At 38.8% G+C, this 14,902-nt stretch overlaps 1 protein-coding gene across 20 annotated transcripts in view; it reads left to right on the plus strand.

The window, feature by feature from the left end:
* Nucleotides 1-12,287, plus strand: part of MARCHF1 (membrane associated ring-CH-type finger 1) — a 230,722-nt gene extending 218,435 nt beyond the window's left edge. For all 20 annotated transcript variants that reach the window (XM_064710723.1, XM_064710720.1, XM_064710735.1 and 17 more), the window contains 2 exons: nt 8,857-9,004; nt 11,295-12,287. In XM_064710723.1, coding sequence (XP_064566793.1) covers nt 8,857-9,004; nt 11,295-11,596 — 450 coding nt within the window. In that variant the 3' untranslated portion in view covers nt 11,597-12,287. The remainder of the gene's footprint in view (nt 1-8,856; nt 9,005-11,294) is intronic.
* Nucleotides 12,288-14,902: the final 2,615 nt, after the last annotated feature.

The following is a 14,902-nucleotide window of genomic DNA, read 5'->3' on the forward strand; positions in this document are numbered from 1 at the left end:
AAAGCAACAGATCTTTAGAGAAATTTTCTGGAACTGGACATGACTGAAGAACTAAAGGAAGTGGAGAGGGTTACAAAACCATGTAATAGGATGTTGGTCTCACAATGTTGCTATATCAGTTTTTCTAATTTCTCTCCTTTTCCAATTTCTACAATGCTATTAGAGCCTTCTGTCCATGTCCATCCCACTATAAGCACTCAAATGTGCAAAGGGAAATCCTATTTGGTACTCAAAGACAGAGGCACAGACTGTTGGAGATGGTTTGTTGTGGCTCCTGTAGTGGAGAAAGGACTTGTAGCTGCTTTGACCCCAGCAGAATCCATCTCAAATCCACCACTGAGCCTATGTCATGCTTTTATATTGCCTCTAAAATACACATCACAAAATGCAGCAGCCCTACTAGCTTTGGTCAGAAAGGGAAATTTCATCATAACTGGTGTTGCAGGAAAATTATGGTCTGTGCTCTTGTAGTGTGGCAGTTTGACTGATTTTTTTATGGTTTTCTTTGTATGCGTATGTGTCGAAGTTGTTTGAGGGCAGGACTGTGATTTAAATGTATTTGCTACTTAATGGTTGGGGCAAATGTCATGCCTTCAGTTAGATATGCTGCTCTTTTGGAAATACAGAGTAGGCAGAGGCAGGAGTCAACAACTGCAAAGAGAGAACAAAAGTGACAGACTAGATCCTTTGATGGAATGATCATGGAAATACTGTGGGGAAAGCAGACAACAGTAGCATCTGTTTCTGTTCTTGACTAACTGTGATAAAAGTTAATGGAGACATAGATTCTACCCCTTTTATCCCTGTTTCTTTATGGGTTACCAACATGTAGCTTCTTTTTTGTTTTTTGAGTACGTAATAGCCCAGATACCTGAAGTAGACATTTTCTAGAGTTGTAGATGTGTACCTCTTGTTTGTAGTACCAGAAACTCCTCATAGTTTTACACTAGAGTGATAGTTCACTCCTGATCAGTGGTTTAATGTTTTACCTGCAGTTTCTTTGCCAGGATTATTTTTTAGATAAGGTAGCTGAAGTGTACTGTGCTTGGAGATAGCGATCTTTTTATTAAAGACCTTACAAAGCAAGAAAAGAAAAAGTAATTGTGAATGAGGAGTTCATGATAGCACTGAAGGCTCTGTTGAACAAAAGATGGGTTAATGTCTTTTCAGAATTTGAAGAAGATACTTGGAGAGTAAACACTTGGTCACATGCTTCTGCATTCTATATATTGATGTAAAGCAAATTCCAGCAGATGGGAGCTAGAAAGAGACTCCCAATATGGAGAGATTATTCTGTAATTACTTCCCACGGGATTCCTTGCACATCTCACCAAAGCATCTGGTGTTGGCCTCTATCTGAAACAGAGCACTGGATGAGAGGGACATGAGGTTCTGTATTTCCAAAGCATAGGTGTTGTGTTTTGTTTTGTGTTTTGGGTTTGTTTTTTTTTTTTTTGTTTGGTTTGGGGTTTTTATTGGGTTTTTTTTGTTGTTAGTCTGTGTTGGGATGTTTAGGATGCAGATACTGAAGTTCTTGTAGCTGGTTAATGACAAGCATTCTCAATACCACTTTCATATTGCAAAAACAGCTACTTCATTTTAGAAACTATATTCTTGAATTGCTTAATTTCTACACTTCTCTTTTACATTTTTTAAGGGTTTGCTAATTGATGTCATACACAGCAAAACATTGCATAAGCTTGTGAAGAGTGCATACTGATTATATCACTTAAGTCTGTTCTAATTGTCACAAAAAAGAAATAAGGTGTCATCTTGGTTATGATAAAACTGAATTAATAGTTCTTTGCAGATTATAATCTTAAGGTGTTCATCAAAGTGAGGTTTTTCATTAGATATTTCTTTTATTACTCTAGGTATGCACATCATACAAGAGTGAAGTAAGTATGTTTGTTTTTAGAAATGTACCCATTTCTGGTTCAGTTTAAAAATTTTAATAGGTGTTTTAAATACACTACAGACATTCTTTTGAATTCCAGACAGGTGTGTTTAGTATCTCTCAGGGACAGAAATAGATTTTGAGCAAACTTCAGGCAGATTTGCCAGACAATGATCTCTGCTGGAATATCTAATGAGATAACTAGATGGAGGTAAAGTTGTGCATAGACAGGGACATAGGATCCACCAGGTGACATGGGGTTTTAAAAATTCATTTCCTTTCCCTGTTCAGCAATTAACATAGCAGGGGTTTAATTATGGTCTTCTAGTCTTTATCCTTACAAGAGTTTCTTCTCTGGGATACATCTTTTCAAAAAAGGCAATGACAAATATGTTTTCTGTATTTTCTGTGCTCCTGCTCAGTTCTTCCTACTCTCTGGATGTGTTTGGGGAAAAGAACACAGTAGTGTAGGTGTTTTCATGGCCCAAACCCTTCTCCTGTCAGCTGTCAGACCTGGCTCATTCTCTTGGACTGTCTGAGGGGCACTTCTCATGTTGGAGCAGGATGTGGAGACACATGCTTTGTCCTTTAAGACACCATCCCCACGGTACAGGCTGTAACCACATTTTGTTTAGGTGGCACAGAGAGGCCCAGAATGCCTTTATTCAAATAACAAGGTTTGAAGTCTCATCTCTTACGAACACTTCCAATTTCTCTGGGGCTATTTTGTTCTCCCAACGTGAGTGGAGCCCTGTTGTCCTTTATTACTATTATTTCTTCCTCTTCCACCCACTGCTCAGATTCCATTCCACAAACTACCATGGCAGCTGCTTTCCTCCAGCTGGTAGGTTGATAGCAGTGAACAGCTCACTGTGGAGCCTGAGCCAATTAGTACTGCAGCAAGTGACCAGAAAACCCTCCCTAACATAAATAACTCGGAGCTACATGTTCACACTGTTGACATATCTTCACTGCTCAGCTCACTTCAGCATACACCACACCAGTCCTTTTCCAAAAGTGCTGGCTAAATCCTTTGGGTTGAGTTTCAGATAAGAAAGACCTTTTTCTGTATGTTTTTTAGTCTGTGTGCAGAGTGCAGTTTCTACAACAGCTCTAGTAAGTAATTTTAGCCTCTATTTTGCAGGCATAATTACTTTAAGATAAAGGTCGGCTGAAAGTATTTCTTCAGACTGTAGAAAGAATTCAGAAAATATTGCATGATGACTTTAGCTCTAGGTGAGAGCAGAAATCTCTCCAGCTGTGGTTGTTGTTTACATTATACATAGGCTTTTTTTTTTTTTTCTGCTAAATAATGGATAGGGAGAAAAATGTCACAAAAAATGTTTAATATTAGCAATATTCCCCCCATACCAGCTTCCCCTGTCAGACCTCCTTACATGCAATTTTTAAAACAGAGTTCTTGAAAATACCCAGGGGTTAAAAAGTCCAGGCATTCATCATATGTTGCAAAGCAGCCCATTAACTTCACCTTCAATATTTGGCATCCTCAGTGCTGGGCCCCTGCAGCAGAGAGACCTTCAGCTGTAGAGGTGTGAGTCTGCAGACCTGCAGTAGAGCTGCAGTTGCCTCAGGACATCGGTGCAGACAAAAACCTGTAGCCAGTGTGACAGAATATTGCCCTGGACAGGAGGCAACACGTGGGCACAGAGTGGTGGGTGGGAGCAGGCAGGCAGCAAATCCACAATGCAGAGGTGGGGAAAGGAAACCCAGGCAGCAGAGTTTGCTCAGTGCCATGGGCAGGTGTGGAGACAGCTTTTGTGTGAGCAGCGTGGAGCTTTCGGTTCTGCATTGGCCATCGTGAAACCGCTTTGCAGAAAGCGAAATGTACGAGAGGGAATTAACATTGCAGGTTTGCTTCTCTTAAGCAGAGAGGCTCTGTTGGTATGCAGGACATGAAGCAGCATCCCCACACTCACAAGGAGTGTTTTCAGAAGATACTAAAAAAAATATCTGTAATTCCTTGTTGCATATTGATTAATCAAGCTTGTATTAGAAGTGGCATGCAGGGAGGCATATTTTTGTACTTTAAAATAAATATGAGAGATTTTCTCAAACTGCTTTACAGGAAAGGGAAGTGGTTGGCTACACATGATTTAAAGTTCCCTGTGTGTTTTAGGGTTTGGTGGGTCTTTTAATTTTATTTTTTTTTTATTTCCCCTGAAGACTCATGACTACATTTTGTAATTACAAGAGTGGGATTTGAAATCAGTAACCACTCTCTTGAAATTTCTGAGTGAAATTTTCTTTAGGAAACAAAAGCAAAATATGAGGTAGAAACCTAGAGCAGGGTACAGTTTTACAGCTGCCACTTTAAAGATTATTCCAAAATTCTCAGTAAAGTTTAGGAATTCCAACTGAGATGCACGTTGGGTCTTAGAAGCAGCTGTAAGTAGTAGTTGGGGTGGGACGAGTGTTCCTGATCACGCTCACAGTCCAGCTGCTTTCCGTTCTTGGTGGGAACCTTGAGTCAGGCAGTCTCCGACCACCCTCCAGTGGCTTTCAGAGCACACTGCAAGCGACACGCTCGGAAAGCTTATTCAGAAAATAAAAAGGGGGCTGGGGATATTCCAAGCTTTCTGCTGGGGACGCATTTGGATTTTTGTTACTCTTTGGATTTATTTGGTGACTTGTTTAAAAGAGCTTTTGGTTCTGGTTAGATGTTACAAAGTGTTCTAGCACACCTGTTCTGTGAAGCATTATGATATTCATGCAGTTGCTTGCATTTGCAGGACATTAAACCATCTGCATTTGTGATGATTTCCAGTCTGTGTTTGTATTGCTGCCAGGATTACAGAATCTGTGAGTGTGACAATTGGCTGTACAACAGTGAAGGATTGTTTTATGTGGGGCTGGGCAAAAGCTACAGTTTTTTCTATTAATTTAGTGACTCAGTAATTTTCAAGTCATTATAAATGTCTCCTCTGGCTGCTGCCATTTATTTCTGTCATTACAGCATCTAAAGCACCTGAGGAGCATTAAGATCTAAATTTCCAAAGAAAATTGCATCTGTGTACTTAATTTTGTGCTGTAGATGGTAGCATCTGATATTCTATCCATGGCATGTCACAGTGTCATCAACCTGATTGCTGTATTTTCTTGGAGATCACTGATGAAGATAATAAAACATGACACAAGTTATTTTTATCTTTCTATTATGAATGTGGAAAGCCATGAAAACTGCAGGAGCTTCAAAACACAGCAGGGATGAATTTATCAGAGGTTAAGGAGGCATTAATGCTCTTTGTGACATGAAAGGTAGCACCTGCCAAATTCCCCACATGACTTTAGGCTGTATCAAGTCCCAGACTATAAAGCAGAAGTAAAAGGGGCTGATGCTTTCATTGCTCATTACATTGTTGTCTCATCCTTTGTTATGGATTTTCAAGCAATTTTTATATCACATAACTGTGCTTTTGTCCAAGCAAGTCTGTTCTAAAACTAACAGTTAATTTTTTGATACAAGCCTATTGCAAAAATCCTAAAATAGGGAATTGCACTTTTCTGCTCCAGGACAACATAAATTGCTGGCTCATCTACTAACATCACTCATCTAGTAGAGCATGACTCATCTAGTCACAAAGTACTCTCTGTTCAGCCAACCTAAAATATGTGAGTAGGATGGGGAAGTTACATCAGCTGCCATTGGGATCACCAGAAGTACAGCACCAAGTTTAATTGCTTTTTTTCTTCTGAGTTCAGCTCATCATCACCATAGCTGGGAGAATTATGACTGCAGCAAGGGCAAGACAAAACAAAAGAGCAGCTTTGGAGCACACTAAGAGCTGTAAAATGTTCCCAGGTAGCTGTCTGTGACAGAGTCTCTCCTTGGACCTTATTCCTTTCCTGTATCCCAAACTGGGAGTATGAGATATTCTGCAGTGACCCAGTCCCATAATCACCTATGCCCTGGTGACCTCTCCCAGTGTCTTGGCAGGCACCTTCTGTCTGGTGTGGTAACGTGTGTGGATAGAATGGACAGACAGGGCAGGCAAGGCAGGCAGTCTTGTGGGAGAAGAAAAGGGGGCAGCTGGAGGAAGCAGAGTCCAGTAGACCTTGGCTTGCCTTCTGGCTGGATTTGATGAGATGTTACCAAAAAGGCCTGCTTCAGCCAATTTCTGCGGGCTTCCTCTCCTGAGATACCTTTCTTGTAAATCTCAGCAGAATTCTGTGAGCTGGAACCTTTATTTACCTATCCTGCCTGTTGGTTGGTTGATTTTGTCTGGGTTTTTTCCACCTACAAAATGTTTACATTTAGACAAATGGGACCAGCATTTGTCTTTGACTGGGCATTCAGATGAACACAAAGCATTATGAGTATATTAGAGAGTACAATGGCTATAAAGAGACTGCATGTATACATGACAATGAAAATTTTGCAGAGTCTTCTCTCCAACAGACCAAATGGTGTAGCATCAAAGTTGAGATAACAGACAAAATCTGTTTAAGAACAAATCATTCTTCATTATGTTCTTTGTTATCTCTCACAAAACGCCCACAGGTAAGTGAAGGGTTAAGCTAAAATCTTTTCTTCCATCTGGACAAAGACAAGGGTTCTTTCTTTGGAAAGAAAGTCTGTTTCAAGACTTGAATTTTCACTGCAAAAAACTAAAATCTCCTGGTCAAAGGCTGTGTAACCTAGTGGCTCTAAGGAAATAAGACTGTGATAATGCCACATACTCTCTGGTCTGACCACTGAATATTAGCTACACGAACTATAATGAGTATAAAGTTTGGGGGTCATTACTTAAAAGAAAATTAAAACAAGCCTTTTTTTAATCCTCCCATTTTTCCAAACTGCCATACAAAACTCAGCAAGCTTAGTTTTCACTCAAAAAGTAGATATATCAGAAACTGAAATGAGGTCTCAGCTAATAAATAAGCTGATGGCTCTGACTCTTTGTATATTACTCAGGAAATATTTACATTTTTCTAAATAATTATTTATGCTTTGTGTTCATGAAGTGTGGGAGAAGTGATTCTTGAGAGACCCCCAGCAGGACTGCTGCATCCAGCTCTAGGATGGATTCCTAGAGGGTGCCCACGGAGGTCATGTTGGAGAGAGTCCAGAAGAGGCCACAGGAAATGATCAGAGAGCTGGAGCACCTCTCCTATGAGGAATAGCTAACAGCTGAGGTTGTTCAGCCTGGAGAAAAGGCTTTGAGACCTTATTGTGGCCTTCCAGTACCTAAATGGAGCCTGTAAGAAAGATGGAGCAAACTTTTTAGCAGGGCTTGTTACAGTAGCACAAGGGAAAAGGATTTTAAGCAAAACAACAAAAAAAGGCAGTATCTGGACTACATTTAGACGAAACTTCTTATGATGAGAATGGTGAAACAGTGGAACAGGTTGCCTAGGGAAGCGGTAGGTGCCCCATCCTGGGAAACCTTATGGTCAGGTTGGATGGGGCTCTGAGCTGGCTGGTCTAATTGCAGATGTGCCTGCTCATTGCAGGGGGTTGAACAGGACACGATGAGCCTTAAGTTCCCTTCCAACCCAAAGCATTCTGTGATTCATGGAATGGTGACGAGGGCTAGAAAATGTTCTAGAGATCGTGTTTTGAGGCAACACCTCTGAAACATGCAAGATTTAACTGCCATTAAAGACTGAAGTTTGTTTGCTATGTCCTGCTCTACTAGCAGGAAGAAGTATTTTTGAGAGTTATTCCCCTTGGTGACACAGCACTGACCCTCATCAGGTTTTACTGCAGTTGTGCTCCTTCAAAATGTAATGTGACTGCAGAGAGTGTTGACAGTAGAATGGCTATGGCTATGTCAGGTTAAAGGCTTAACATCTATCTTGGATGGCATCTCCAGCCCTAGCCTTAGGGAACTTAGAAAAATTTGTAATTGCCTGGAAACAAAATTTAAAAAAATCCCAAATAGTGAAAACAGCTAATAAAACCAAAACAATCCAAAAACCTAAACGAGAAGAACCAAGACAAACTCACAGCTTGGCAGTAAATGTGCAGCATGGCAGTGCTCTGCAGAGGCTGTGGTTGCCATCCTAGCTGTAGCAGGCGGCAGCAGCGCTGTGGCACCGAGCTGAGTGCAGCTCAGTCTGGTGTTCACAGAGCCACAGGGAGGTGGCACTCGCATCTCATGCTTTGTACTGCTTTTCTTCCCCAGCTGCCTGTACTGGCTCCAAGATTATCCATCAGAATTGAGGCATTTTGCTTTTAAGTGCTCTGTTCTTTCATCTCTTTTCAAAGGCAAATGTTTTAGGAGAGAAGGTTTTGTTTTGAAGAAGTGCTGTGAAAAAAAACCCATGTCACAAGTGAGATTAAATAAAATCGCCTCAAGAGCGGCATTGTTCAGTTGCAGAGAATAGCGTATTTCATCTTAAAATAGCCTTAACTTAAGCCAGGATTTAGCACCATAATTCAGAAACATGTGGCTGGAAGATCCTCCTTGCATTACTGAGATTATTTGGCTGCTATCGTATATGGTCATTTCCATGTAATCATCTTTTCAAGTTTATTGAATTTAATCCTCAATGAAGTTGCATTTCCTGTGCCTTTATTTTATGGAAAGACTGTTACATAGCTGCATTCCTATAATTTTAATACATATTACAAACAGATTTTTGGGCTTTTTCTTCTCTCACCACCAGAAATGCAAATTTAAAGTAAATATTAATCTTTTTATCTGTCTGTTAACATGTTATGGCTGTACTGTAATGAAATGACTTAAGATATCATTCACAAGCAGACAGAAACAGAACAGTATTCTTCATTCCTCTGAATCTATGAAAATGAGATCATTGTGAATTTAACAGGGACAATGCACACACTCCTGTAATGCATATTACCAAAACTAAAGGATTTGCTAATTTTATTACTGCTTGTGGTTTTGGTAGAAAGAGCTACTATGGCCTAATCAGTTTGATGTAAAATTTTACAAGTCAGATTTTTTTAATTACTTTTTTTTTTTTATTTTTAGTGGGAGAAATTGCAGATGACAACAAGTGAGAGGAGAAAAATTGTGTGCTCAGTCACATTCCATATAATTGCAATTACCTGTGTTGTTTGGTCATTGTATGTTTTAATTGACAGAACTGCTGAAGAAATTAAACAAGGCAATGATAATGGTAAGTATCTTTTATCTTTTTCAGTGCTGCTGATAATGCAGTGCCTGCCTTTGAAAAGCAGCTCTGTAACCAGTCACATTCTGTTCTTAAATAACAGCTCACATGCCTACACCAGAGGCTTTAATGCAGAAGTTCTGAAAGCATCAGTTTGAAAATCTTACCTTATGTCCCAGCAGAGAGAACTCTACTTTGTGTAATCATGACAACAGCTTAACCGGCCTGCCGGTTCTCTGGGTTAATCTCCCCTTACCTAGGTAATTCTAAAGCTCAGGCAAAAAGATGAGTCAAGTTCAAACAGCTCAGTGCAAGTTCAGATCCTTAAATAGCAATTTATATATATTAGTCCCCTGAACCTTGATAGGAAGCAAAGTATGATAGAGCCTCTTCCATTAACAACCTTCCCTAATACAGACTTCCAAGAGACTGATTTCCAGTTGTGTTAGTCCTTCATGTGGGATTTGAGCAGCATGGAAAACCATTCTTGTGTCCTTTCAAATAGAATTTCACTGTGAATGTCCATGTTCCAGCTCTATTTATTGGCTATGCACTGGAACAGAGAAGTCATGGAGTCTCATCTGCAGAGATACTGAAAATCCAACTGGACATGTGTAACAAAATGTATGCTTAATGTCAGTAGGAGCAATACTTAGCATATGTGGAAAATATATCCTAAATTTAACTACTGTTTTCCATTTCAAATCTAAGTTTGCTCTTAAATTCAGTCCTTAATGTGATCATAATGATAAAAAGCTTTTGAGTTTTGATCTGAATTGAATTTAAGCACCCTAGAGGAACAAAGGTCTCTAGGTTTGTGTTATATTCCAGAGTTAACATGGAAAACAAAACAGGTGGAACTTTGTGCCTTGCTAGTTAGATAAATATTTGATGATACTCCTGATGCTTGCCTTTCTTGCCTTAGAGAGGAAAATAAGCAACAAGCCTCAGTAAGTCACAGATGAATACACACTACAAAGTCTTGTTTTGCATTCTATTGAAATGGGTAACCTTGCTTTTTATCTCAAATAACCTGGCCCAGAGGACAGGACTAGGGATGGCTTTGAATTTCTATTTCTGAGTACAACTACATCACCCTACTCATTACAAGGGGGAAGCTATTTCTGCAGACTAGCTGAATTTACATATCAAAACAGTTAACAGGGATTTTTGTTGTTACACACAATGCATAAGAATCATGTTAATTATTCCTGGTAGGCTCAAAAAGTATTTATGATTTGTATAGCATTCAGTATTTGCCAAATGTAATGGTTGATTCTTTACACTAAAACATGGACAAAGATATGCCCTGGAGCTACTTAAAACATGCAGAAGTGTGAAAAGGATGCTTTTGGTCCAAAATTTGCTTGTTGCAGGGTAGAGTACTTTTACAAAAGTGAACATGTATTTGTGGGGAATAAGGACATATATGTAGTTTGCTTTCTTCCCCATTTTCACTCTTTAAATGGGAATTGCCAAGACAAAGATAAATAAGCACTGGAGAAAAAACACTTTATAAACATATCTTGAGAAGGAGAAAAATTGAAACCCTGAATAATACTACTATTGTTTGTTAATGTTCTAGTTAAAAAACCCCATTTTAAATGGATATCTCAAATTGGGGTTGCAGGTTTTTTTTTCTCTTTAGGGAAGTATATGATGCAAACACTTTAATTGCTAAACTTGACACTGGTTTATAGAAAAGCAGATTTAAAATATATTTTAAATATTCTAGAATTTATATAGCACCAGTGGTAGGAAATCAAGTTTCACATAAATTTACTCTGAATAATTCACATAAATTTACTCTGAAAATTTACTCTGTTTGAATAAACAGGTCTAGGTTCAGCTGACCTTTCTACTAGTAAAGCTCAAGTCTGAAAACATGGCAATCTGGGAAAAAAATTATATACAAAATTATATACTCTCTGTCCGATAGCAGTTATATGAAAAGAGATGCTCCCTGTATTACCGCAGAAGCAGCAGCAGCCTATCTTTAATGTTAAAAAGTGGAAGAAGTCCTGAAAGAAAGACTTTGAGAGTGGCATTGATTTTTTGATTGATTTATTTGACCAAATTGTGGTCCAATCAGTTAAAAATAGGAAGCAGTTTCCTATTCCATGGGCAGTTTCTTGGCCAGCCTATGGAATAGGAAACCCCATCAATTTTCCAGAGCCACAAGTGCCCCAATAACTTGCACATACCCAGGCATTCTTAGCCAGTGGCTTCTTTTCAGTATACATTACTGAAACAGTGCTTGATATTCAATGTATAAGATAAACTTTCTATTTCAAAGGTGTCCTCGAATGGCCATTCTGGACAAAACTCGTTGTGGTGGCCATTGGATTCACAGGAGGCCTGGTCTTCATGTACGTGCAGTGCAAGGTTTATGTCCAGCTGTGGCGCAGGTTGAAAGCCTACAACAGAGTGATCTTTGTTCAGAACTGCCCGGACACCATAAAAAAACTGGAGGAGAAAAGCTCTCCGTGCACTCAGCCCTCGGAGCTGAAGGACGCGGTGGTGGTGCCGGTAGCACAGACAGGTACAAACTCTCAGCCGGCGGCGGAAGAGGCGACGTCGGAGGTCATGCCAGTTTGACACGGACAGCGCTGCTTCTCCCTCGCAGAGTAAGCCGTAGTGTCTGCTACACTACAAATGCTACAAGAAAGTAGTAATGACTGTGCATTTTTTCAGTTTAAGAAGACCCCAACCAAACGACAAAAAAAAAATACCCCATACAAAAACCAAAACAGTACAAGGAAAATGGATCCAGCAAAGCAATTTGTTACTGTAAGGAATGTGACCGTTCGTGATGTAATTTCGCAACTAGTCAGCAAGTGTAGTGAAAGTGGAAGTGTAGAAAGTGCAATAGAGAACAGGTTTAACAGACAATGCCAAACCTATGTAACAATGTACTTTTTTTTTCCTAACTGGGCTGGCTGGGAAAGTAGAAAACAAAAGTGACACAATGATTTTGTTTACAGAAGACACAAAACCTTTCATGTGTTTACTACTAGAAGTTGTATTTGCTATTTACCTTTTCAGAGATACACTTCAAAGGGTACCAATCCAAGTAATATGCATTAACAGAATCAAAGTACAGAGAGCTGTACTGCAGCACTTCCTCTCTAAGCCTCATATGGTAACACCTTGTGACTGTATGTGCCTGAATGTTTGGGCAGCTGTGTCAACTATGGATATTTGAACCAGTTGTTTTTAACTATGGCTGGATTTTTGAAAAGTAAGCAGTTCCAACCAGTATAAACTCACATTTCCATAAGCTGCAGATAGTTTTTTATAAATGTCAGGGAAGTAAGGAAGGAGACAATATATAGATATGCATTTAGAAGAGCAGCTCCGCTGTTTCTTTTACTTTATAGGAGTGAATTAGGCATAAATTGGATCCACAAGGTATTGAGGCAGAATTGTAAATGAAAAAAAAAAAAGCATTTTACTGCAGAATTACACAGAAGTAAATTGTCTGTTATCAAAGGTCTGAAAAAGGATGACATACTGAAGGATGGAAGCAACTTTTGGTTTTATTTTTTAAGATTCATGATACAGAAAGGTAGATGTAATAGAACATACCTACTTACATATCTTAAGAAAACATTAGTTTTTATCTCCTTGTTCTAAAAAGCTAGTTTTTCTCTTCCTGACTGAAAAAAACAGATCAATGGTTTCCTTCTGTACAGGTAAACTTAAGGTGTTAGAGATTCGACAGTTCAGTTGTTAATTTTGTGTTTTGAGCACTGGCATATAAAAATGAAGTGTGAATAGCATTAAAAGGTGCAATAGATAAATGAATGTAGATATAATCCTGTGTCCAACCGGGTGAATTATGTATAAGGAACCAATTTTGTGATTCACTTTGCAAAACTGTGGTGTTTACTGTAAGGACACAAGAGCAAGTATTGACTTGGAGTAGTTATGTACTGGTGTGCACAAGTCTGGGGCCTGAACATAATGTGTATTTTAAAAAGAAGTTGGAAGTTCTTTTTTAAATCTTGTATTTAATAAAGGAGGAAAAGCAAAAAAGGATATAAAGAACCAGAGTAATGAGGACAGGAGAGTAGAGATTCACTTAAAGGAGGGGTATCTGCCACAATTACAAGAGAACTGGAGTTCTACAGAAGCCTTGAAGTTTCTACTGGTAAATTTTCTCTTTATACACTCAAATATTTACCATGAAATAACAGGTTCATCCCATCCTTGCAAATACCCAGGCTTTAGGGGCTAACATGTATTGGAATTTATATACTAGGTATTCCTTTGTGAATGTTTACTGGCTTAAGGCTCAGGGAATACTAGCAGTGTTAGCAAGAAATGTGTCCTTAATCAGATCATTATATTCTTTTGTACTGGAATTGCTCTTGTAATTTGGCTATGACTAAGTGATGGTTATCTGGCTAGACAGGACACAAAATCTTGGTGCTTTAATGGATCCTTAATATATTATATATTTGCTGTCAGTTACTCCAGGTGAGTTGGATTAATGTTGAAGTTTTTTCATGTAATAGCACACACTTTTTATATAAAATAATTTCCCAACTATACAACTGCAACTTCCAATTGTAGCAGCTTTTTATTTGAAACGACATACAAGAGAACCAAATCATTTCTCAATTTGAAATTGTGGAGGAGATTTCAGAAGGTCTTCAGAGCATGATGACATGACTAAGGAATGTCTAGTAACTGCACATGCTTAAGATAGTCTGCAATGGCATGGTTTTCAAAAGCTACTCGTTAAAAGGTAACTCTCATGGTATCTGATGTCAGACACATAAAATTACCAGCTGCATCTGAATGTTTGGAAGGATGTTTACAATAAACCTCAGCAAAATTTACTGACAAGGAACATTATTATGAAAGATAACTAAGAGCTTTCTGAAATAATAGTTTCTTATTAAGTGAAAGTAACCTTGCTTCTTTAAGCCAGCTTGTTCTTTGACTGCAGTAGCATCATGACCCATTGAAAGTACTTTATCCCCTATTTTGTCAGCTTACTGGAGAGTAATTTGCATTGGGGTTTTTTCCTTGAAGAAGTATAAAATTCACCTAGAAGAAGAAAATACCTGAAGATTCTGAAAGCAGAACTGTAGCATCCAACAAGATTTTACATTTTTTAAAAACACACTGAAGAGTCAGCAACAGAAAAGGCAATGTGAAAACTTTTATACTAATGCCTTCAACTTCAACACTGTTCTGGCACTCAACCATATATGCAACTGAGTTTACAGTTAATGAAATAAAAGAAAGCAGAAAGACTTCAGTTGAAATTCCTCCTCTCCCTTGGAAATACTGAATATGTACAGCAGGAAAAGGAGTAAAATGGGACACTGAGACAAGTCAGTAAAATGGACAGTGAGACAAGTCACCAGCAAGAGAGATTTCAGCTGGCTTGAAGCAGCATTTAACCTTTTAAAGCATTACAGTGTTAACCTGTGCATCCCTTTCTCTTATAGATGCACTGGATTTTCTAGAGCTTTCAGGAATTTCATGGAGGATTGGAATTAGTTTCTGAAGCAGGGTGCAACCTCTTCAAGAGGGCAAGGAGCTATTCACACCACCATGCCTTGGATTCTTGTCTTCAGTAATAAGGAAAGTACATGGATAAACTAGACAGATCCGTATCAACCAATACTTTTTCATTCCTAAAGTACAATTTTCTGTATTAATTTACTGACCACAGTATTCTGTCCTGGAAAAAAACCCCACCTAAACCACACAACTAAACAGAACAGTATACTGAAGGTTTTAAGATGATGTCTAAAGACTTTTTAATGAAGATACCATCTCAAATAATGAACCATATCAAACTCATGTGTAACCACAGTGCAGCTCTGGCAAATATGCTGACAATAGAATTTGGCCCGGCTAAACCCGCAAGGGCAGAACCTGGCT

Source organism: Zonotrichia leucophrys, chromosome 4 (genome assembly GCF_028769735.1).
Source record: "Zonotrichia leucophrys gambelii isolate GWCS_2022_RI chromosome 4, RI_Zleu_2.0, whole genome shotgun sequence".
In the NCBI taxonomy this organism is placed as follows: Eukaryota; Metazoa; Chordata; class Aves; order Passeriformes; family Passerellidae; genus Zonotrichia; species Zonotrichia leucophrys.